Source organism: Lepisma saccharinum, chromosome 15 (assembly GCF_977018435.1).
Source record: "Lepisma saccharinum chromosome 15, izLepSacc3.1, whole genome shotgun sequence".
In the NCBI taxonomy this organism is placed as follows: domain Eukaryota; kingdom Metazoa; phylum Arthropoda; class Insecta; order Zygentoma; family Lepismatidae; genus Lepisma; species Lepisma saccharinum.
In genome coordinates, this window is record NC_139243.1 from 41,274,640 (window position 1) to 41,299,991 (window position 25,352).

The 25,352-nt window shown below is 36.9% G+C and overlaps 1 protein-coding gene across 1 annotated transcript; it reads right to left on the minus strand.

The window, feature by feature from the left end:
* Positions 1 to 9,344: 9,344 nt before the first annotated feature.
* LOC145999215 (uncharacterized) lies at positions 9,345 to 24,184 on the minus strand. Its single transcript, XM_083136148.1, has 2 exons — positions 22,584 to 24,184; positions 9,345 to 9,429 (listed from the first exon to the last, which is right to left on the minus strand). The coding sequence occupies exons 1-2, from the start codon at positions 24,182 to 24,184 to the stop codon at positions 9,345 to 9,347; spliced, it is 1,686 nt and encodes a 561-aa protein (XP_082992274.1).
* Positions 24,185 to 25,352: the final 1,168 nt, after the last annotated feature.

The following is a 25,352-nucleotide window of genomic DNA, read 5'->3' on the forward strand; positions in this document are numbered from 1 at the left end:
AAATTACTTGCATCAAAAAAACGTGAATACACCTTCAAGAATGTTCCGGAAAGCAGATAGGTAAGTACGAATGTTAAAAGTGATGAAACGAAGAAGTTGCATGTGTTTATGGAATAGTATTTTTTTTTACCAATTCAGCAACAATTTAAATGAATATAATAAAATAAGATATAATATAATATAAATATATTTCTTGTAGGCAATTTAAAATAGAAATTTTACATTGAAATGTAGGTTTGATCAGTTTTGGTAATTAGATTTGCACATTTACCAGGCTCAAGATATGATTTATTTTATAATGAAGGCATTGCAGGAGGAAAATAGGCTTAATTGAAGATGATGGGAGTGTTCCCCGATTTGTTTGAAATTTTGTATATTTTCTACATGAGGCCTCCTCAACACAAATCTGATATTACAATTTCCCGATCACGTCTGTAACTTGAAAATTTCACATAACGTTAGGTTGGGTAAGGTTAAGTTTACAGTACTAATTTACTATCCTTCGGACACATTTATTTATTTTTACAAAAGAAACTACTTACCGTAATAAGTTCCTGTAGCATTGTCGAACATCGGGAAAGTGTTTTGTGTGATGTGGGAATGTTTCATAGTTGAAATTCATGTTGTTTGTTGAACATTAATTCTCCGACGGAGAATAGCTAGCCCTACGAACCATTGGCACGTGGATAGGTTAGTTCTGTTAGGTTAGGAAACATAGTTGAAATTTGGTGTCGTGTTAGTATCAGGATCTAGAAATTGGAAATAATTGCGAACCATTGGCGCTAGCCCCACGAACCATTGGCACGTGGTTAGGTTAGGAAACATAGTTCAAATTTCATCAAAACATTGATACACCTTCAGGAATGTTCCGCGAAGCAGATACGTAAGTACGAATGTCAAAAATTGACGAAACGAAAAAATTAGAGGTGTCCGAAGGATAGTAAATTTTTACCAAGCAATATACTTATTACACCTTACATACGTAATATCCAAATTTCAAACAGTGACCGGGACATTAGAACCTCTGATACTTCATCCGGAAAACTTATTTGGTTAGTACATTCTCTAGTAAATAAATCGGAGAACACTCCCGTCACCTTCAACTGCTCCGGAAAATACTTAAATATTTTATGGGTTTGCCAATTTGCATCATTACTAAATACAAAGCAAATCATGTAAGTTGACATTAAAGTTACATGTAAATAATGCCGTCCATTTATTTTTATCGTTTATATTACAACTATTCAGAAAGGACGCAGAAAAAGCTGTACAATTATTAGAAATGTAAAGCCAAATACGTCTGTGAAGTTCTCCACATTTTCTTCAGCCACAAATACAAGCCACGCCCACAATAGCACAAGCCACATCCACAAGAGCAGGGTTGCAACCCGCGAATATCACGAATTTCAGTGTAAGGTATAACGCACGTTTTCACGCAAAATAAGCTAAGTAAACTATGATTATACACATACGTAATGCTTAAATACATTAGCGAACAATATGAAATAAAAAAATTACAGTCACACCCCAAAAATAATAAAGATACATGCCCTAGAAGATAGACATGTTTCTCACATAATGATACCGGCCACGATCCAGCCACGAATTTTAACACGAGCCAAAAATGATAATTCTAAAGCTGAGACCTAATAGAAATTGGATATTAAGAATTTAAAATAAAGAAAAAACATTAACGAACAGTATGAAATAAAAAAATTACTGTCACACCCCACAAATAATAAAGATACATGCCCTAGAAGATAGACGTGTTTCTCGCATTATGATACCGGCCGCGATTCAGCTACGAATTTCAACCCGAGCCACAAATGGCAATTCCAAAGGAGAGATCTAATAGAAATTGGATTTTAAGAATTTAAAATAAAGAAAAAACATTAGCGAACAGTATGAAATAAAAAAATTACTGTCACACCCCACAAATAATAAAGATACATGCCCTAGAAGATAGACGTGTTTCTCGCATAATGATACCGGCCACGATCCAGCCACGAATTGTAACACGAGCCAAAAATGATAATTCTAAAGCTGAGATCTAATAGAAATTGGATTTTAAGAATTTAAAATAAAGAAAAAACATTAGCGAACAGTATGAAATAAAAAAATTACTGTCACACCCCACAAATAATAAAGATACATGCCCTAGAAGATAGACGTGTTTCTCGCATTATGATACCGGCCGCGATTCAGCCACGAATTTGAACCCGAGCCACAAATGGCAATTCCAAAGGAGATCTAATAGAAATTGGATTTTATGAATTTAAAATAAAGAAAAAACATTAACGAACAATATGAAATAAAAAAATTACTGTCACACCCCACAAATAATAAAGATACATGCCCTAGAAGATAGACGTGTTTCTCGCATTATGATACCGGCCGCGATTCAGCCACGAATTTCAACCCGCGCAACAAATGACAATTCCAAAGGAGAGATCTAATAGAAATTGGATTTTATGAATTTAAAATAAAGAAAAAACATTAACGAACAATAAGAAATAAAAAAATTACTCTCACACCCCACAAATAATAAAGATACATGCCCTAGAAGATAGACGTGACTCTCGCATAATGATACCGGCCGCGATCCAGCCACGAATTTTAACAAGAGCCACAAATGGCAATTATAGGAAAGAGACCTAATAGAAATTGGATTTTATGAATTTAAAATAAAGGAAAAACATTAACGTACCATACATAATAAGAAAAATTACATTCACATGCCCTCGAGGAAATATTTTATTTACGTTTTATCGTACCGCCCGCGATCCAAGGTTTGCTATCTTTTACTTCGCTTTTCGATTGTGCCATGTCTGACTAATTTGCGAATATGTGGATGAGTGAAGACATGATGAACTTGATGAATGCACACTCACATACATCCATGTTCAGCCGCGATTCGAACCCCGGCTTCGGGGCGCGATATGCTAACCACTCCGCCATGGGGGGCGGTTACGTGCCACGACTGATAATACTAGCAAAGCGACTTAATATAAATTGGATTTAATGACTTTAATATGAAGAAAAAACATACATGAATTATGCAAAATTGGATTCAAATAAGTTGTTAATGTGTTCCCTTTCAGTGTTTTAGCAGCCACCTTTGATATAGGGCGGAGGATGAGCAACTTCCGTGCTCTCTTATCTGGAGGCCACCTGCAGGTGGATTGACCTTGTGGAATTCCCTAAGGCTGGTTTCTTGCCATGCAGGTGTTTGTCTCCAATACCAGAAGATAGACGTGTTTCTCGCATGAAGATACCGGCCGCGATCCAGCCACGAATTTTAACATGCGCCACAAATGACAATATTATCAAACGGTCGTAACATAATTTGGATTTTATGACTTGAAAATAAAGAAAATACATTAACGAACAATATTAAATAAAAAAATTACTGTCACACCCCACAAATAACAAAGATACATGCCCTAGAAGAAAGACGTGTTTCTTGCATTATGATACCGGCCGCGATTCAGCCACGAATTTTTACACGAACCACAAACTAACAAGATGAACTAAAATTGCTTTCGTCTATAATAAAACAATTACACCAAAGGAGATTTTAAACTGATAAAGGGTCGAAATCATTAAGATTGTTGGTAACTTGGCGGGGGGTAAGGGGGCACTTGCCCTCTCCCAGCAAAAATTCTCGTTATTTAAGTCACGAGTTTAGTCACATGAAAATCGAGTTCCGCCATGCCATGTTCGTAGATATCCGAAGAACTAAGTACATAAACAAGATTTTGTTGTACCTGAAAAGAAACAATTATTCACATTCTTAAAATAGTTTGTTGTCAGTTCACTCCACGGCCGATAAAGGTCCGGATCACCGGGATTCGAATCCCGCACCTCCAAATTACAAGGAAGTCACGTTACCAGCTACGGCAAGAAGGAGATTGATGTGGACGAATTGAGTGTCACTCTCACGTAAATATTTCGGCTTCGAAATGTTTACACACCAGTCCGGCAACAATCAAGGAGTCCCGAATTCGTACCCTGCTGAGGTCTACGTCTCAAAAAACATCCACAGAGTCAGGTTCCGGCAGCCCAACACAAGAAGATTTTGTTCAAGGCTAACAAAGAAAGGTAAGAACCGGGTCTAGTTACTAAAAAAACGCCAGTCATTCCCTTTCTCAGGTAGCGGTTCCTTAAAAGGAACCTTGTCATCTCGTTTTCTCTCCTGGGTGGACGGCAAACCTAGCCTGGGAAATAATAATAATAACAAAAAAAAAAAAAAACTAGGAGAGACACGTGTAAACATTATACATTATATACAAGACGATATAAATTGTGATATGCAGGTTAGTATTATTCTTCACAGTCATGTTTTCATGTTTTAGGTATTTATTATTATTTTTAATAATGCCCAGTGAACCTGGAAAATAATAATCAAAGAAACAAGGAAATATCAAAAAATGTCATACTGAGTTGATTATAGAGAATTTTCTGTTATATTTCAATAATAACTTACTTTCTTCAGAGAAAACTCCCCAATGTTAAATCGGTCGGTAGGACAAAACATAAAGATATGAAATACTGTGGATCGTTTTTTCTTAGTGCTGAAGAATGGCGTTTAGTGTATGAAGGCGATCACATGAACAAATCCGTTTGGCCATCTCTTGCTAGAAAGAAATTTTTTGACATAAATAACGGTTGTATACTTGCAATCAAAGAGAGTAGGATTAATGATAAAAAACGAAAGTCTTGCCCCTTGGTAAAGGTTTATGGAAAGTGTTCATTTGAAGGGTGCATGAAATTTGTGATGACAGCTGACCCGAACCCGAACACCACAGAATCAGTTTGTTTTCAAGTGTGGTCTCAGGGATCGGTAAATCATGATGGAAAGAAGAAAACTAGCCAGTTGAGGGGATTGGATAGGGAAATAGCCCAAAATCGTCTGCTTCACATGAAGCCTGCTGCCTATATCCAAAACGAAATATCTGCAGCTGATATTGAGGCTATTAAGGCTGGCAACTGCCAGGGTATTAAGTCCGAGGCAGTAATTCGTAAAGTAAGATCTGAAGCTCTTTCGCGGGGTGATAAATCACGAGATGATTTTCTCGACTTGTGTTTGGAATATGCTGAAACTGTTCAATCGCCCAACAGATATATTCAATTTGTGAGTTTGCCATTCTGCACGTACATGTATAGTAAACCGCAGCTTGAGGTATGGAAGTTGTATTCATCTGCGAAACAACCGGAAACCTGCATTTTGCATTTTGATGCTACAGGTTCAGTAATACGTTCTGTAGACATCATGGAGAAAAGACCTCTTTATTATGCGGGAGTTATAAGTTTCAAAGGCAAATCGTTCCCCATAATGGAAATGATCTCTACAGTGCACAACACCGCTCAGATAGCAGGTTTTCTTCTTTCCTTCAGAGCTTTTTTTTATAACGAGTTCAGACGGTGGCCAGCGTTTTTTCATGTTGTGACAGACTTCAGTTATGCCATAATGAATGCAGTCCTTCAAGCGTGGAATAAGATGTCTATGTTGAGTTACTTGAAATTAACGTACACCATGTTGACCAATAATAACATGGGAGGGACATTTCAAGTGGTTCAACTACATGTGTGTGTTGCGCATTTTATGCACATTGTTGCACAGGATGCGAAAAAGGCAACAAATGACAAACAGTGTAAACGTTTTGTACTGGAATGTATTGGAATGCTAGCAAATTCAACAACGCTATCTCAACAAGAGGTGATATTTTCCAACGTTTTGATAATATTGTACAGCAAATACAAAAATGATAAGGTTAGGGAATCCTTTTCTCTTCTGCAAACATTTGGTGTTCCACACTTCGTAGATGAAGTTGTACAGTCTGAAGTTCAGGTCTCTGATATGCCAGACATTAAAACAATATATAAAGCAAGTCCCTATTTCAAGCACTTTAACAGCCTTGTTCCTCAAGATATTTCGAATGAAGCTGAAAGCGAAAAAAATGAGTACTACTGTCCCAAAATGGCGGATGTAATAATTAAAAAGTACATGCCGTACATTGTTTTGTGGTCTCGGCTACTGCTTCCTGGTGGAAATAAGCTGCCCATGGACAGGCTTAGTAACGCAGCAGTAGAGTCTTGGTTTAATCATGTTAAACACAACGTCTTGAATAGTGAACTTCATCAGAAGTGTGGAAGGTTTGTGAGGGCACTCAAAGGGAAAATAGATGCGTTGTGTAAACAATTTCTCTTGGATATCCCAAGCACTTTCCAATGTACGCAGAAGAGAAAAAGATGCGATCAGGATGCTGAGGAAATGTCAGTGGAGACATGGCAAAGGCGTGTTAAGAGGAAACGCACTTACTTCGCGCGGCACATTCTGAAAGGTGAGAATTTGTTCCCAGGTATTCATGAAACCCCATCAGAAAACTGTGTGTTACCTGCTTCGGTCCAAGGGTTGCAACATGGCGATGAGAGTCCCGAAAGCTCGGCACCACTCGTGTCTTCAACACAATCAGATGTTGCAATCAGTAACCAGCTATCCTTCCTCCCAAATGGGCTAGTTTCGAGTCCTGTCTATTACTCAGTGCAAGTAAGAGATAAAAACTGTGTAATTGGTAACTTTGATACCCAGGGGCTATATCATTCCGATTTTCTTACTCTCAGTTGCAACAAGTTCTTAACTAATTTTATCATTGACTTATGTGCAGAGCTAATCATAATCCAAAGTAAGAAATCCCACATCCTTTACATTCCGTGTGAACTAGCAACCAATTTGATTGAGTGTAATTTCGTTAGGGAATGTAGTGTGAACTCCATGACAATCTCCCATTACGCCTTGCTTGTTATGCCAATCTTAATTAATCAAAATCACTGGTGTCTAATTTTTGCTGATATTGTTAAAGGTGCAGTATCCATATTAGATTCTGTATATACGTCCATTGCCCACAAAGAGAAGTATTTCCAATTGTTTGAAAGGTTCGTAGAAAAAAGGAACACTTTTTCTACAGACAAGCTGGATACCAAAAGGTGGCACTTGCTGAATTTGAACACCGTGCACCAAACGGACGGTTACAACTGTGGTGTTTTCGTTCTACATTTCATAAAACAACTACTTGTAGAGGGAAATCTAGTAGAGAATTTTGATCCTAATGAGTACAGGAAGGTGTTACAAATGAGTTTGCTGAAAGCCTCAAGGGCAGTTGACGATTTTTGCATGTATTGTGGGAGAGGTAGTTTAACACAAGATGTAGATTGGGTTGGATGCGATGTTTGTAAAAGGTGGCTGCACATCCCTTGTGTGAGCAAAACTGCGAGTCGCGATTACTTTGAGTCAAGCAACTTTAAGTGCGTACTTTGCCATGCAAATGGTTTGTAGGATAGGTGCCCATGCTATGTAACAATAACATTGCTGGTTTAGTCTGAAACTTGCAACTATGTCCACGCCATTATGGTGATGTGAGATGCAAGTTAACCAGGCGAAACCTGCATATTTTGAATAATGACCATTTAATGTGAACATTAAGCATTTGTTGTTGAGTATTGGAGGACTGCATTTATTATATTTCATACACTTGCAAGTTAGTTTTTGTGGGTTACAAATTGCTGCTGCTGGAAGTTTAATGTTCAGCAACTATGTCCACACCTCTGAAGGGGTGATGTGAGCTGCTGTACTTCAACTTCAGCAGCACAGTAAAAGTGTTTTGGTTGGGGTTTCCATTTAGAAGATACCAGACATTTTTTTTTTTTTAAGTTCTTGCTTTCTTAATCCCTGGAACTCTGGAGGTGTCGAAAACATGCAACAGGACAGTAAATAGTAACATTGTATAAAATTGTACATATACATATATAGTATATTTATATATATATATATATAAAGATTACTTATTTATTTACTTAAACTTATTTATATAAAATATAATTCTACAGAGTGCACATACTGTAAATATTTATTTGTGTGACTGTGAATGAATGTCGTGTTTCTGTTAATATATTATTCTTCTCTGTCCTTTCTATTTCTGAGGGAATAAATCTTCTCCTTCATCTCATCTTCTTCACAATGTACACAATTATATCTTCCTTTTTTTTTTCAGGTTCACCAGCTATAACAGAAAATTCTCTATAATCAACTCAGTATGACATTTTTTGATATTTCCTTGTTTCTTTGATTATTATTTTCCAGGTTCACTGGGCATTATTAAAAAATAATAATAAATACCTAAAACATGAAAACATGACTGTGAAGAATAATACTAACCTGCATATCACAATTTATATCGTCTTGTATATAATGTATAATGTTTACACGTGTCTCTCCTAGTTTTTTTTTTTTTTGTTATTATTATTATTTCCCAGGCTAGGTTTGCCGTCCACCCAGGAGAGAAAACGAGATGACAAGGTTCCTTTTAAGGAACCGCTACCTGAGAAAGGGAATGACTGGCGTTTTTTTAGTAACTAGACCCGGTTCTTACCTTTCTTTGTTAGCCTTGAACAAAATCTTCTTGTGTTGGGCTGCCGGAACCTGACTCTGTGGATGTTTTTTGAGACGTAGACCTCAGCAGGGTACGAATTCGGGACTCCTTGATTGTTGCCGGACTGGTGTGTAAACATTTCGAAGCCGAAATATTTACGTGAGAGTGACACTCAATTCGTCCACATCAATCTCCTTCTTGCCGTAGCTGGTAACGTGACTTCCTTGTAATTTGGAGGTGCGGGATTCGAATCCCGGTGATCCGGACCTTTATCGGCCGTGGAGTGAACTGACAACAAACTATTTTAAGAATGTGAATAATTGTTTCTTTTCAGGTACAACAAAATCTTGTTTATGTACTTAGTTCTTCGGATATCTACGAACATGGCATGGCGGAACTCGATTTTCATGTGACTAAACTCGTGACTTAAATAACGAGAATTTTTGCTGGGAGAGGGCAAGTGCCCCCTTACCCCCCGCCAAGTTACCAACAATCTTAATGATTTCGACCCTTTATCAGTTTAAAATCTCCTTTGGTGTAATTGTTTTATTATAGACGAAAGCAATTTTAGTTCATCTTGTTAGTTTGTGGTTCGTGTAAAAATTCGTGGCTGAATCGCGGCCGGTATCATAATGCAAGAAACACGTCTTTCTTCTAGGGCATGTATCTTTGTTATTTGTGGGGTGTGACAGTAATTTTTTTATTTAATATTGTTCGTTAATGTATTTTCTTTATTTTCAAGTCATAAAATCCAAATTATGTTACGACCGTTTGATAATATTGTCATTTGTGGCGCATGTTAAAATTCGTGGCTGGATCGCGGCCGGTATCTTCATGCGAGAAACACGTCTATCTTCTGGTATTGGAGACAAACACCTGCATGGCAAGAAACCAGCCTTAGGGAATTCCACAAGGTCAATCCACCTGCAGGTGGCCTCCAGATAAGAGAGCACGGAAGTTGCTCATCCTCCGCCCTATATCAAAGGTGGCTGCTAAAACACTGAAAGGGAACACATTAACAACTTATTTGAATCCAATTTTGCATAATTCATGTATGTTTTTTCTTCATATTAAAGTCATTAAATCCAATTTATATTAAGTCGCTTTGCTAGTATTGTCAGTCGTGGCACGTAACCGCCCCCCATGGCGGAGTGGTTAGCATATCGCGCCCCGAAGCCGGGGTTCGAATCGCGGCTGAACATGGATGTATGTGAGTGTGCATTCATCAAGTTCATCATGTCTTCACTCATCCACATATTCGCAAATTAGTCAGACATGGCACAATCGAAAAGCGAAGTAAAAGATAGCAAACCTTGGATCGCGGGCGGTACGATAAAACGTAAATAAAATATTTCCTCGAGGGCATGTGAATGTAATTTTTCTTATTATGTATGGTACGTTAATGTTTTTCCTTTATTTTAAATTCATAAAATCCAATTTCTATTAGGTCTCTTTCCTATAATTGCCATTTGTGGCTCTTGCTAAAATTCGTGGCTGAATCGCGGCCGGTATCATAATGCGAGAAACACGTCTATCTTCTAGGGCATGTATCTTTATTATTTGTGGGGTGTGACAGTAATTTTTTTATTTCATATTGTTCGTTAATGTTTTTTCTTTATTTTAAATTCATAAAATCCAATTTCTATTAGATCTCCTTTGGAATTGTCATTTGTGGCTTGCGTTGAAATTCGTGGCTGGATCGCGGCCGGTATCATAATGCGAGAAACACGTCTATTTTCTAGGGCATGTATCTTTATTATTTGTGGGGTGTGACAGTAATTTTTTTATTTCATATTGTTCGTTAATGTTTTTTCTTTATTTTAAATTCATAAAATCCAATTTCTATTAGATCTCTCCTTTGGAATTGCCATTTGTGGCTCGGGTTCAAATTCGTGGCTGAATCGCGGCCGGTATCATAATGCGAGAAACACGTCTATCTTCTAGGGCATGTATCTTTATTATTTGTGGGGTGTGACAGTATTTTTTTTATTTCATATTGTTCGTTAATGTTTTTTCTTTATTTTAAATTCTTAATATCCAATTTCTATTAGGTCTCAGCTTTAGAATTATCATTTTTGGCTCGTGTTACAATTCGTGGCTGGATCATGGCCGGTATCATTATGCGAGAAACACGTCTATCTTCTAGGGCATGTATCTTTATTATTTGTGGGGTGTGACAGTAATTTTTTTATTTCATACTGTTCGCTAATGTTTTTTCTTTATTTTAAATTCTTAAAATCCAATTTCTATTAGATCTCAGCTTTAGAATTATCATTTTTGGCTCGTGTTACAATTCGTGGCTGGATCGTGGCCGGTATCATTATGCGAGAAACACGTCTATCTTCTAGGGCATGTATCTTTATTATTTGTGGGGTGTGACAGTAATTTTTTTATTTCATACTGTTCGCTAATGTTTTTTCTTTATTTTAAATTCTTAAAATCCAATTTCTATTAGATCTCTCCTTTGGAATTGCCATTTGTGGCTCGGGTTGAAATTCGTAGCTGAATCGCGGCCGGTATCATAATGCGAGAAACACGTCTATCTTCTAGGGCATGTATCTTTATTATTTGTGGGGTGTGACAGTAATTTTTTTATTTCATACTGTTCGTTAATGTTTTTTCTTTATTTTAAATTCTTAATATCCAATTTCTATTAGGTCTCAGCTTTAGAATTATCATTTTTGGCTCGTGTTAAAATTCGTGGCTGGATCGTGGCCGGTATCATTATGTGAGAAACATGTCTATCTTCTAGGGCATGTATCTTTATTATTTTTGGGGTGTGACTGTAATTTTTTTATTTCATATTGTTCGCTAATGTATTTAAGCATTACGTATGTGTATAATCATAGTTTACTTAGCTTATTTTGCGTGAAAACGTGCGTTATACCTTACACTGAAATTCGTGATATTCGCGGGTTGCAACCCTGCTCTTGTGGATGTGGCTTGTGCTATTGTGGGCGTGGCTTGTATTTGTGGCTGAAGAAAATGTGGAGAACTTGCATCGGAGAGGTTTACGGGACCACAGATAACACAATCTACTTTCTTTTCTGTTTTACTACTTTCTCTCCTGTACAAATGTACTTCAAACAGCAAGAAACGTTCGTTTTCCTACAAAACCATAAACGAAGAGAGTATATTTGCACATACCTGTAGAAAAATGCAAGCCACACAAACGACTGCACTCGGTCGGGTACCAATCCTTTCTTCGTACCGCTTGTATCCACAGATTTCTTCTCTCTGTGTCCTTCGGAAACCTATGGAATGATACTTCACTCAATAAATTTGTTCCCGATCGAATCGTGCAACCATATGCTACACAGCTAGTACCCTTTTTTCTTGTAAAAGAAACTCCATCCATTCGTTGTTCCATGTTAACATCCATATCACCTAACGAAACCGGATGTTTGTGGGGGGACCGGGCAAGTGCGCATGCTCCGCAGTAACTCCGCCTTTAACACCGTCTATACATTGAATATCCATTGGACTTTCTTTATATGGAAAAAAATATATCCATGAATCCAATGTGTGTTCTTGGATATTTGTGATGCGTGTTCGAGTTTTGTAGTTTTGAAGTTTTCGATAGGAAACCTTTTATCCTTGAGTACAAGATGATTCCTTCCAAGGAGGAGAGATATGGTTACACAGTCCAACACACAAAAAATAATCTAATACGTATATAATGATAATGCATTGAACATTTTCATTCCAAGAGTTTTGAAGATATTTGCGTGGTCACGAATTTTGACTCACCCTGTAATACATAGTTTGATATTTAATATGCATTTTTAACCTTTCGGGACGCGCGCTTATTTCACTCGCGCGATCAGTCGTGATTTGTACTTTTTACAACATACATAAATTAGCTGTTTTCACAAGCTTAATATGTTTATATTTTATATTATTTTTTATTGTTTTAATTAGTTTCATTGGATAAGATTCTTTATTATCTTATATTGGTGTCATGGTCCAAGAAGCTTCCTGAGAATGTTTTAAATCTGTCCAACTTCTGTCTTACATCAAGTAGTTTCTAAATTCTTACAAGCACAAATTCTGTAACAACACATTCTTGAAACTCTAAACATCCATCTACTAAATATTCATCATCACCTTCAATCTCATTCTCATCAAAATGGTCATCATGTTCAAAATATTCTTCACTCAGATTGCTGTCATTTTCATCTAAATCACTAATTATGCCTACGTTGTACTTCTCGCGTGAAGATTCTAGAAAAAATAGTTCTATTTTACTTGTATCTAATGTATGTGACATATTGAATAAAAAAAATCACTGACATAAAGTACAAAAAATAAAAAATAATATGGACGGTGTTAAAGGCGGAGTTACTGTGGAGCATGCGCACTCGTCTGGTTCCCCTCGAACATCCGGTTATGCTTATGGTGCTATGGACGTTAATATAGGACATAGGACCATTTAGTCTATAAATAAGCATTTACCGCACATTGGAAATCAAGTCTCAGGCGGCACAATACACGCCATTAGGAATCTGAGCGACACGTGCAGGTTGTCGTGTCGCTTCTGTTCGAAAAATTTCATTGATCCCTGAGTGTTCATTTTCAAGTGGTACGGAGAATACACACCGAAGCGACAAGCAACCCCCCCCCCTTTTATTCTAAAGCAAACAATTCACGTCGCATACAAGTACAACAGACCGAGGCAACACGATGCATGGTACTGAGAAAACAGTCCAGTCCAAGCAACAAGTGCATTTTCTCGTGGTGAATTGATTCGATAGGAAGATTTCAGACTGAAGCGATACGTGTCTCTTGGAAACCAACATTCAAAAATAAACAACACCTTCCGAACTAAAGTGACACGACAAATTGCATCTGTTGCTTTCATGTCGCTCGGACTGAGCCGTTTTATCAATTCCGTGCATCGTGTTGCCACGGTCTGTTATTTGCGCAAGCGTGGTGAATGGTTTGCTTTGGATAGAATGCTTCTGTGTGAAATCCCGATATCGCTTGTTGCTTCAGTCTGAAAACTCCCTTATTGTTTGAAGTAAATTCGTGCAAGTGAAAGTGGCATGCTATATCATAGGTTTTCCCTAAATCCCTCAGGCGGAAAGGCGCAGTTGAAAGCACACTACTAGCATTTGTATGTGTCATTACTTCTGCAGATCTGTTGCCAAAGGTTCACTTAAGCATACCTTATAATATATTAATAATATCACTAGTTTTATAGAATTCTCTTTCCCTCACTTTTCCATTTACAAAATAACTGAATATATCTAAACTTTAGTCGTGCGTGTACATGGGATACTCGTACAACTGGCGGCCACAAAGGCACGTCATATTTTAATAATCTGCTCTGCAGTTGATCATCCGATTGATTCTAGACGTCCACTCCTTCATAGCAGAACTTTAACAAATACCTTTCTTGACTATCGTCGCACAAATGATGAAAATGAAAACAAGCACTCATTTCATACTTCGTATGCCGGGGAATCTGCACTGGAAACAACGGGGACTGGCCTAAACAGGATGTTCCTGGGGGACCGAGCAAGACCTCACCATGTTTATGTTTACATTTTTAACACGGTCTATACTACGCGGGAGGGTGAGTGTTGTAAAAAGTACATTACCTGATGCTCGTTGTTAAGCGCCCTGTAGACGATTAAAACATGAATTGAAGGCAACACACTGTAATAAATAATTGACCAAAAAAAACCTTGACCAGGACTTGAACTCGTATTACAAAACACAACACGCTGCGAAAGGTGGTGCCGCTAACCACTGGACCAAATTACTGTTTGGAGATTGTCTCGCCTAGTAGCCCAGACATTGGTAAGCTCTGCCAAACAAAACAAGTCTCCTTCTGTACCAATTTAACATTTTTATGAATCATATCTTGTATAATCTGAGGCCGTGTCCGAAAGGTGCAAGACCGTACTTGAAGCGAGCATTTTCCGAGTATGGTCTTGGAGTACGGTCTTCAAGTCATGGACTGGAAGTGAAAGTCTTTCGAATGGACATTTCCACTCTAACGTAAAATATGATTTTAACTGTATCACTGCATGCCATTCGTTTTATATTAACGTTGTGCAAAATAGTTTGTGTTAATTCGAAATAGTTCGCAAAAAATTGGCCTTAGAAATTGTGCCACATTGATGCTATACGTCACGAAAACCGAATGGCCTCTGATTGGGTATTCCAGTTCTGACGTTCTCGTTCGGCAGTGAACTCAGTCATCTGATTAGCGCTCTAGAAATCCATGCACGAAGGCGTTTGTTGTTCCTCGTGTTTGTAACGCTGAATATTGAAGAGGGTTCTCTGTGATTTTCAATATTAAAGGTTCGATTATGACATGCGAGAGATGTACAAAAGCCAATTCCGGCAATCTAACATGTGCAGATGCATTCACGGTAGTTCCATGTTTTGCACAACGGATATTGGATGGAGCAGACATAAGAGGAGCGAAAGCAGCGAGTTAAGTTTTGCAAGGGAAATTTGACATGGTGTTTACTTTCATCGACAGCTTATTCAATATCATTTAATATTATTCTGTTGAAAGATTTCTCTCAGTAGCAATCATTCCTAATTTTCAGTTATTATTAGTAGTGCTAGTATTACTGCAGTGCAATAAGTTTACCTGGAGAAAAATATCAGTGTCTTTTTGCACGACGCTATAAACCAGCGTTTTTTTCTCTTGCGTAGCTGAAAATAAATGTATGTAATGCAAATGGAATTGAGCGTCGGGAAGGGTGGGGGTTTGAACCGGTCCGTTGACCAGCTCCTAGAAGTTCATTTCAAGTTACAGACAACAGAAAGCATATTATTTTTATTGTAAATAATAATAACAGAAATAAATTTTAGTTAGATTTCAGTTCAATCATGGGCGTTGCCAGAATTTTTTGCTGGAGCTCGGGAAATAATAAAACTTGAATAGTAGAAATAATAACAATAATAAGAATTGATAATAATAAAATTGTTATTTTACAATGATAAAAATTATATACTAATAAAAATAAACAGATGAGTGAATATCTAGTACAAAGTTATTTCATACTTTTTTTCACATTTCACTCAGTGTACTGAAATTCACAGTTATTGCATTTGTTATTAACTTTTGCATACATCATTTGCGAAAAGGCTGTAAAAGGTAGGGAAAAATTTTACTCATAAGGTTTATGTTGTGACCTCTCCCATAAAACTATATTTCTTGGAATTGAAAACTGTGGAATCATTTATTTGTTGAATTAAATGGTAGAACATGGAGATACAATTTGGTTCCTATATTTTCCTTTAATTTTTTTGATCTAACACACTTTATACTGTCGCTATATTCTGATCAAATACTAACTAAGTGATCTTTTTTCCCCTATTAACAATAAATACTATAACAAACTTTCTTCTTTTTTTACTTAAAATGAACGATGCCAATTTCCAAAGGGGGACCGCGTCCGACTTCCCTTCTTTCGACACACATGATTCCAACAGAAAAATCAAAGTAAAAAATGCGCGAGATCGAAAAAGTTGAGTGTAAAATGCAGGAACCATATTTTTATTATTTAATCCAAGGAATAGGTGGTTCAAGTTTTCAAAATTCCAAAAATTAGATTTCTTATGTGAGAGGTCGCACGCACTATATGACCAAAATTTACTCCTAACTATTTTTTTTCTTGAACAAGGCGTGTGAATGTAAATAACAAATATAGTTCTTTACATTTCAGTACACTAACTGTATTTGAAATGTAAAAAATAGTTGCGCTGCATATTCGCTCATTTGGTGGACCGAATAGAACAGCCTGCCCAAGGAAGGATGTAATAAAATTATTATAGAAATAAAAACTTTTATTTTATTAGTTATAATAGTTATTGTTGTGCAGTAACAAACATAACCATTCTCTTTGGTCAACGCGAAGTGCAGACGACAGGACGAGCCGAACGACGACATCACAACATGACGCAGGTGTGTTTTGCGCGCAACGCTCGGCTCGAAAAGTAGAAACTCGCACATGAACTTGGGAAATTGCAGGGGTTATTTGTCGATGGTGTACATTTTAAAAGTGATCTAAAAAAAAGTAGTGGAAATGTCCATTGCACTTCGACTGCAGCGCCAAATACGATCAGTAGATAAAACTGAGTACTCGTTTTTTCCTCGCGTATTAAACACTTGTTTTTCACCATAGAAATCACATAGCGTTTTCAAATGTTCGTACACATACATTTACACACATTAGAAGAACTTTAACCAGCAACTTGATGGCCCATAACGTATATTTAACCTGTGTTGCTGACTTTTACCTCCGTGATTTTAAACAAATGAATAACGAGTGCGGAAACCACGTGACCTAGTCACCAACCATCTGTACTGCAAGATGTGCACTGCGTACTTCTGTTCTTTGCGCTTTCGAACCGCACTAGGTGACGTCACTTCTGCCAAGAACATACTTCAAGTCTGTACTTTGTACCTTTCGGACAGAGCCTGACAGTGAAGTTGCGAGTGTGGAACGTCGATAGCTGCATGAGACAGCCATGTTGCTTTGCAACTTCCAGTTAGGCTGGTAACTGCAAGATGAAGTAGCAGTAAAGATAATCGCCACCAGAGTTCCAGTTACGAGCTAACTGTACATTGAAAAACCGAAATTTTCACAAACTTCCAGTAACGTGCTAACATGAACCTTAACTGAACATTGAAAAACCGGCCCTAAATAGATCATGAACAAGTCCTTGAATGGAGTCCATTAGTGGTGACGTCACAAGCAGACGAAGAGCTGGAACTGAGTCTTCAGAACGAGAGAACGTGCTTTCTTCCTATCCGATTCAATGCTATTTTCCTTCGGAAGGGGTAGCTTTTATTATTGTGACAGCAGTTATGAAACACAATTATGATGCGTATCGTACACCAGTGTAAAGATGAGATTTCGGAGAATATGACTATATATCACACATACTTTACAGAGGATAAGGTAAGAAAATAATGCATTTTCAAAACATTCCACTTCCCAGCCCAGCCGAACCCGACACGAAGTTCACCCGATCTGAAGTCAGCCACGCTGCCGCTATGGATAGCGGGAAACCGTGGAAAACCAGCAGCCTCAGGCGATTGAACAGACGACGCCCATTGGCTAAGAATTATTTTGGAGCATTAGCTTTACTCGATTTCCTACTCCATTTGTTCTTTACATTGTCATCTGTAAGGTATATGTTATACAAGGGTTGGATAAAAAGTAATGGCAACACTGGTATAATTGCTACTTGACTGTATTGGCAGAGGAGCACGTGTTACATTCCTTCAATGTAATCGCCCCCCCCATCTCTACGACCTTCTGCCACACGTATGGAAGACGTCGTACACCGTCAGCGCGTCCATCTCTGTCGATGTCCCGCAGTGACCGCCCTATAGCACGTATGATGGCTTCGCGCGTGTCGTAGTGCTTCCCGCCCAGTGGTTCCTTCATTTTGGCAAAAAGGTCGTAATCACACGGTCTCATACCGGTAAATACGGCGGATGTTCCAGTACCTCCCACTACCAGTTATGCAGGAGCGCCGTCACATTGTTCGCAGTGTGACACTTTGCATTGTCAAGCAGGATGATGGGACAACGTGTCAGAACGTGCCGTCGCTTCCTTCTTAATGCGAGACGAAGGTGGTGTTGCAAGAAGGTGCCGTAGTAGGCTGCATTGACCGTCTGCCTAAGAGACGTTGTTCTTCTTGCCTAAACATATTGTTAGGGCGCTTGCACTCTCGTCCTCTGCTTCAGAGCACTGCTGTTTTTGACTGAATAACATACAATCGCACCCCACTCACTATACTTCCTCGTCTGACATTCCTTTATCAACCACGAAACGGTTGTGGCGCTGTAACTCGCCCCTTTCACGGGACAGCAGTGTTGCCATTACTTTTTATCCAACCCTTGTATATTGACGTATTCTCCGAAATCTCATCTTTACATTGATGTACGGTGCACATCACAATTTTGTTTCTTAACTGCTGTCACAATAATTAAAGCTACCCCTTCCGAAGGAAAATAGCATTGAATTGGATACGAAGAGAACACATTCTCTCGTTGTGAAGACTCAGTCCTTGCGCTTCGTCTGATGTGACGTCACACTATTGGACTCGTAGCCGACGAAAAAGACCGGCCCCGAAGCTACGTCATCCAGTGATGCTGACGTCATGAAGTGAGTCCCAAGCAAGACGACGGGAGGATTGCTTCTTGTGCTATTACATGCTACATACATTCTTTATTCAGGGACTGACACAGTGGCAAACGGAGGACGAAATTACAAAACAATTCACAAAGAGAGGATTATTTCATTCTTTGTCAGTTAAAATAAAAACGTTCTAATAGTTTTTTTTGGCGATAAAACACGCCAATGATAACGAACCTAACTAATAGCGCTCTTAAAAAGTAGAAACCTGAACTTTGTAGACCTTGTTGACTGACTAAATGTGATGTTAAAAAATTAATTTACTTTTCAGTTTTAAACCGCGTCACGATTACATTATTTTCTTCTGTACACCCTTTATTAACGGGCATGGAAAACGTCAAAATATCCATTCACTCAGGCTGGATAAAATATAAGATCTTCAGATAGTTTTTCATTCCAATTGCATTGCAACACACTCGAAAATCGAGATGGTAGTGTGAATATATGAATGAGAAGTCAGCAGGTCATTCCATGTCAAAGCAACCTATACAAAAATAATTTTGAACCTTTAGTATTCGGATTTTTAAAGATTTTTTTGTTTATACATTACACATATCAAAATCATAAAAAATTAGATTTTCGGGGCTCTTGGTTTTTGAGATATTGACTTTCAAAAACTCAACAATTGCAAGAAATCGAGAACCTATTCTAATATATCAACACACACATGCAGTTTTCAATTTGCTTACCAAGCATTAAAATTGATAAATATGAGATATTTTCATGTTATTTGTAGTCCAAAAATTGTTTAATTAATTATTATAAAGACTTTTCCATCAACGTCTCGGCTTAAGTAACAGTTTTAACCTGGAAGTCAACAATTTAGGAAATTTAATACACAATATAAAATTAATTTCCATACAAACCCATTGCAGTCCCATTATAAAATTTCACACACAGTCAATTAATATCTTTGAAACTTTTATCCTTTTCAAAAAATTTCAAAGGGGGTTCTTGAGATTTTGAAAAACTACAAAATTCAAATACCAGTCATATTGCATTTCAAGTCAAAGCTTATTAAAACAAAAGAGAATGGCATAAATTTGAGCCGTCTAGGTCAAATAATTTTTTTTCTACAGCTGTTTAAAAATTCCAAAATGTTAAATTTTTGCGATTGTTGAGTTTGTGAAAGTTAATAGCCCAAAAAATCTGAAATTTTAGTTTTTCTTTACTTTTCGGGTACTATCACTGCACCAAAAAATATCCATTTCTGAGAAGTCAAAGTTCAGACCATTGGTTGATTGGACATGGAATGACCCAGCAGTGAAAATTTTGGTCATTTTGGCTGCAATTTACCCTTTCAACACCAGCCCTGCTTGTCAGCTACATTCAATTCTGCGGCATTCTATGGAATACACACTAATTTCTTGCACTAGCTGTCCCTTGTAAAAATAAATACATACAAATTGCATCTTGCAACTTGAGCCTATGCACTTTGGTACAGTCAACGGCAAAGATAATGATAGGCAAATTTTCCACCGCTATTTTTGCTACTTTTTATTCTACATCCTGTGTTGTTATAAGGAATGAAACTATGTTGGTTCGAAGCAGGCATTGTTCTCTGTTTATTGACGTGTTTATTTCAATTCATTGTCATCATATTGTGTAATTCAGACCGAATGAAGATGGTGGTGAACAATTTGCCTACTGTTTCTTTCGCTGTTGGGTGTACACACAGGCAAGTTAGAACTCATTCTTGGGAAAATGACTTGTGGAAAATAATCATGTTCACAAATGATGAAGAAAATTAACATTAATAAAAAGTAGTTTTGAACCAGCCAGTTATATGCTTGTAAAAGATCTATACAAATATCAAAGTGCAAATATGTCATGGAAGTGTTCCATATAATCTGTAAAATTCAAAATTACTTACCTACTCTGAGGAAAAAATGGAATTTTCTACGCACAAATCAGAATTTTCAAGTCAAGTGCTGAAATTATGGACATCTCAAGACAGTCATGTCAAAGTTCTGACTGCAAAGAGGCTATTAAATTTGAGATTCTACTTGAAAGTTATTTTTTTAAAGCATGAGATTTAATTTAAGGATGAATGATTAATATTTCAAAGTACACTTTAAAAAAATACTACTGAAACCATACAATTGATTTTTTACATAACTTTCCTGTAACTTTTGGCTAATCGTGTCGATGGCGATGTGATATGTGGAATTTGATGATGGGACACTCAAAGAATACCCTTGCTGATATTTGAACCTACACCCTGTCCCAACTATCTCTGGAGCAGGCAAATGAAAAACAAATTTATGCGCAAGATGCCTCCACCAATGAACATGTGACAGGAACAGAATTGTATGGAGGGGGGAAAGTGGCTGCAGTTACGAGGCTTCCCAGCAGCATGTACTGCTTCGCTCTGCTCACTCCCTTCTCTGCTGCTATGTGCAGCCTTGCTCCAGAGATAGTTGATACAGATTGTAGCAACATCTCTGGCTTCATATTAACATTTTCATAGACTAAGAGCCACATGTGAATTTTCACTTAAAAAAATATTTTCAATCTGATAGGGGCTGAAATTTATAAGAACCTGAAACAGAAAGGTTGTTACACCTAGATGTAAATGAATGCTAGGCAATATATTCTGCAAATGTTCAATTTTTACCCCTAATGATGTATGGCCTTTTGAGGGAGGGGATACACAAAATGGTAAATGACAAACTTATTGAGGTTTGAACATGTACACACACTAAAATAAAAACTATTAATATTCATGAAAGCATGTACTTCCAGTGAATAACATTTTTACTTCCACATAATGCAGATGTACTTGACATGAATGATTTCCAATGTTGGACAGAATGTAGAAGAGGGTATCAATACATTAAAGAAAACATGCAAAATTATATTATTTTATATTCATCTTAATTACTATATACATTACATATATTGATGTCAGAATGGTAGAGAAAAACTCACATTTAAATAAAAGAAATTAAATTCAAACTGAATGCCATTGGTGACATCTCGAAACTTCATTCTGAAATTTAAATTTGTTCAAAATCTACAGAAAAAGAATAACAAAAGATGTTAAATGAATTGCATAATATTACCACTGACAATTATATTCTCAATATTAAAATTATTCAAAAACCCCAAAGTAAAGAGAAAGTTAGCAAGTAAAGCAAACTAGTTACCATTTGGCTACACAGTAGTTTTCTAAACATTGATATCTGAAACATCTCAAACGATACTACCAAAATCAAAATACTATACATTATGATGGAAAGAGACAAACAGAATATATGCATCAATAAAAAAGGTGTGATGCAGTTAACAATACTTTTACATTCAGTTCAAAATTAAACATTAAATAAACTAAACTGAGGTATGCACAAGTTGATGAGAGTTATTACTCACATTATGTGAGAATCTTGAAAGTAATTTCTCTCAGTCTCTTATAAAGTTGTTGGGCACGTAGTTCAATACTGTGATTTAATATTGTACTTTAATTATGAATATTGCACTTTATAGGTTTACTGTACATAAAATAGAATACATTATTGGATGTATAACCTAAATTTGTATCTAATACATGTGAGCATTTCCACTTTCTATGTTGGGAGAAATTAAGTACAAACCGAAAAAAAAGCATACAGTCCCTTAATAAAACTACAAATAACTAACAAAGTAGAATACAACACAAATATGACAATTCTTGTAGGTTACAAGACATAAATACATAAAAAATTTCACTTACACTTCATGAATTACATAACAACAAAGTTACCAAATTCATACTGGACACAATTTCTGTATCTTTCTCCCACACTGAGATTTCTTACAACTCTTATTATTTTCCTTTTTTACATAATTGTTTAACAAAATTTTACATGTTACTAAACAAACATTCTCAAGACGTACACCTAATGACAATTTGCAGTCACATGTGTCATGCACAGGCAAGTTGGAGCGAGTTATCTGAATACAGGATAGTTTATGCAAAACAGACATCTGTCTTTCACACCTCCGAAAATCATCATGATGATTCAACATTATTTGTTGAAGTAGAAACCACACAATAGACACAGCAAGCACCACATTTTCTGTTGGAAGCCTTAATTTCCCACGGTCCAATGCATGTAGAAGAGAAAATGGGGCCTCGGGAACTTCAACACTTCGATCCATTTGTAGCCAAGATGTACAAGTAGCACATTTCTTCCCCATGGTTTCCTTCTTCACTGTATAGCCAGCAATGTATGTAATAACAGGCATCAGATCATCTGGGACAACTTCAAGTGACAAATCTTCATGCAGAACATCCAAGAAAATATCAACATCTACTACATCACATCTATGTTCTTCTTCACCTGGTGCCAAAGATCTGAGAGACACATTTCCTTCTTTGCTGGAAAGTAGAACATTGCTTCTAAATCGAAGTTTCCGTTCATTCTCCAATACTTGCACATACTGGATGTAGTAATTTGATCCTGACATTTGGCGATACATCCCGAAGCGACCCTCCAAATCATCATTTTGAAACTTGCCTAACAGCAAATAATCCAGTCTGTATCGCTGAAACATGTATGATATCATGGCAACAAAAGCATCATTTGTGGTTATTAGAGACTGGAATGTCTGGGAGGTTAAGGCATTTGCAATGGGGACAGATAGCCTCCACTTCTTTAGCCACAATGACATTTTCTTCAAAAATGAAATAGGCATATCATTACCTTGCCTGATGGGTTCACGATACACATCATTGAAGCGTTTTCCTTCAAATGCACTTTTAACATTGACAATTTTCCACCATGTCACAAATATTTGTAGCAATATACAAGTGTCTTCAAAGTCTGGAAATCTTGCTGGATGATCGTTAGCCACACACTTCAAAGCAGCAATGTTTTTTTCATGGAAAACGCTTAAGGCAAGTTTCACATTTTGCTTCTGTATGCTTGAAGGGTACAAAACCTTGTTTGACAGCAGATGGCCATATTTCAATAAGGAATTCTTCTCCATGTCATACAACACTTCAAGGTGCTTGAATTGTGCTCTGCGGAGAGTTTGTTCATCTTCCATGTCAGGAAATAAAAAGGTCTTCTCCTCCTTTTTATTTATCCAATTATTCCTAACACATTTAATTATGTGCACACTATCGAATATGAAGAAAAGGAGCCTACTTTCATCTAAAGGATGCTTAATATATGGCTGTAAAGTTTTGTTGTCATCAAACAGTTCAAAAGTTTTTCTGTTGACTGCATTGTTGTCTGATATTACAGATATAATCCTGAAACCAATGCCTTCAATTTCTGTTATGACTGAGAGTAATAACGGTTTCAGAAAATCTGCTGTTAAATTGTACACTGGCACAATGCAAACCACATCATTATATGATGAGACTAAAGATGAAATCATAAAAATTTGAGCAGTTGTTGCCATTTTTTCAGGGTTGGAGTTACTGTAGCCATATAACGAGCCTGCTTTGAAACTGAGTTGAGGATCAATGTATATTTCATCAATCAGTAAATTTACAAGCAACTCGTGATCTTTCATATGTTTCATTTTTGTCTTCAAATACTTGATACTGCCTGAAATTGTATTTCCATTTAAAGAGTACTGACTAACCATTGACTGCAGTGTGCGAATGTGTGGTAGAAATAAACACCGAGATTTCAACAATGCATTATATGCTGTACTAGAATGAACATATACTGCTGCTGCAAAAATTAGTGTCTGGTTGGAATACCGTCTTTGATATTTATCCTGCATGGAAAATTTTAGTTGTTCAACAATGAATTGCAACTCGGTACTTTCACAAAATTTTTCCATTGATTCCAGTTCAGATATCAATGCAATGAGAGTTTCTGTCTTCGAAGGATCATTTACATGTTCTTCAACATATCCCATAACAACTTCAAGTGTTGACACATTGCAGATCTTATCACAGTGTTTGGGCAATTTATGTCTCTTGAGTTTTACCTTATTGACATACAAGTCAAATGTAAGGTCTGTTTCAATAACTATACAACCAACAATAATTGGATAAGTATCACAAATTTTGTACAAACACACATGCAGTTTGGAATTTTGTGTGACACTCAGCCATTTCTGTTGCAGCTTGTTTTCTTGTGAATTAAGATATGAAACTATGTCTGATAGGGTATGAAATGTGGTTTGCTCCATATGTACCCTGTAATCAACCAAACTCTCTTGAACTGCTCGTTGAAAGTTTTCTTCTTCTGCATCAACAAGTCGGCGACTACAACTTGGGTTGGATGTGAGATATGAAGGTAGATTGGGAAAGATTGTAGGTAATGCTCCATCTATCAGTTTTGGTATTTTCCTTTCAAATTCTTTAATTTCACCATTGACTAAAAATTTATCTACCCTCACAATACAGGAGTCGTGGAAATGTTTTGAGCACACCACTGGATACTTTAATTTGGTTAAGTCTGTAGGAATTTTCCGTAGCCATTGGCTGCGAAGTGGTTCAGTCTTTGGGACAACAAATGTTGTTACATGTTCTCCTTCACCATCATAATTTGATCTGCACCCAGCCACACTACAACGTCTAGGCATAATTGATGCAAACCTGCAGAAGATAGCAGGCATTAAGTTCAAACATTCATATTAATCATAAACAATCTAGCAAAAGATAAAAATGTTCACTTGGAATGAATAACTGCACACAAAATAAAATGCCTATGTTGTAGAAATGTGAAAACAATTCCTTCTAGGATTTCTTCCAAAATTTGTGGCCTCATATGGCAAAACTTATGAAAATTTTAATTAATTT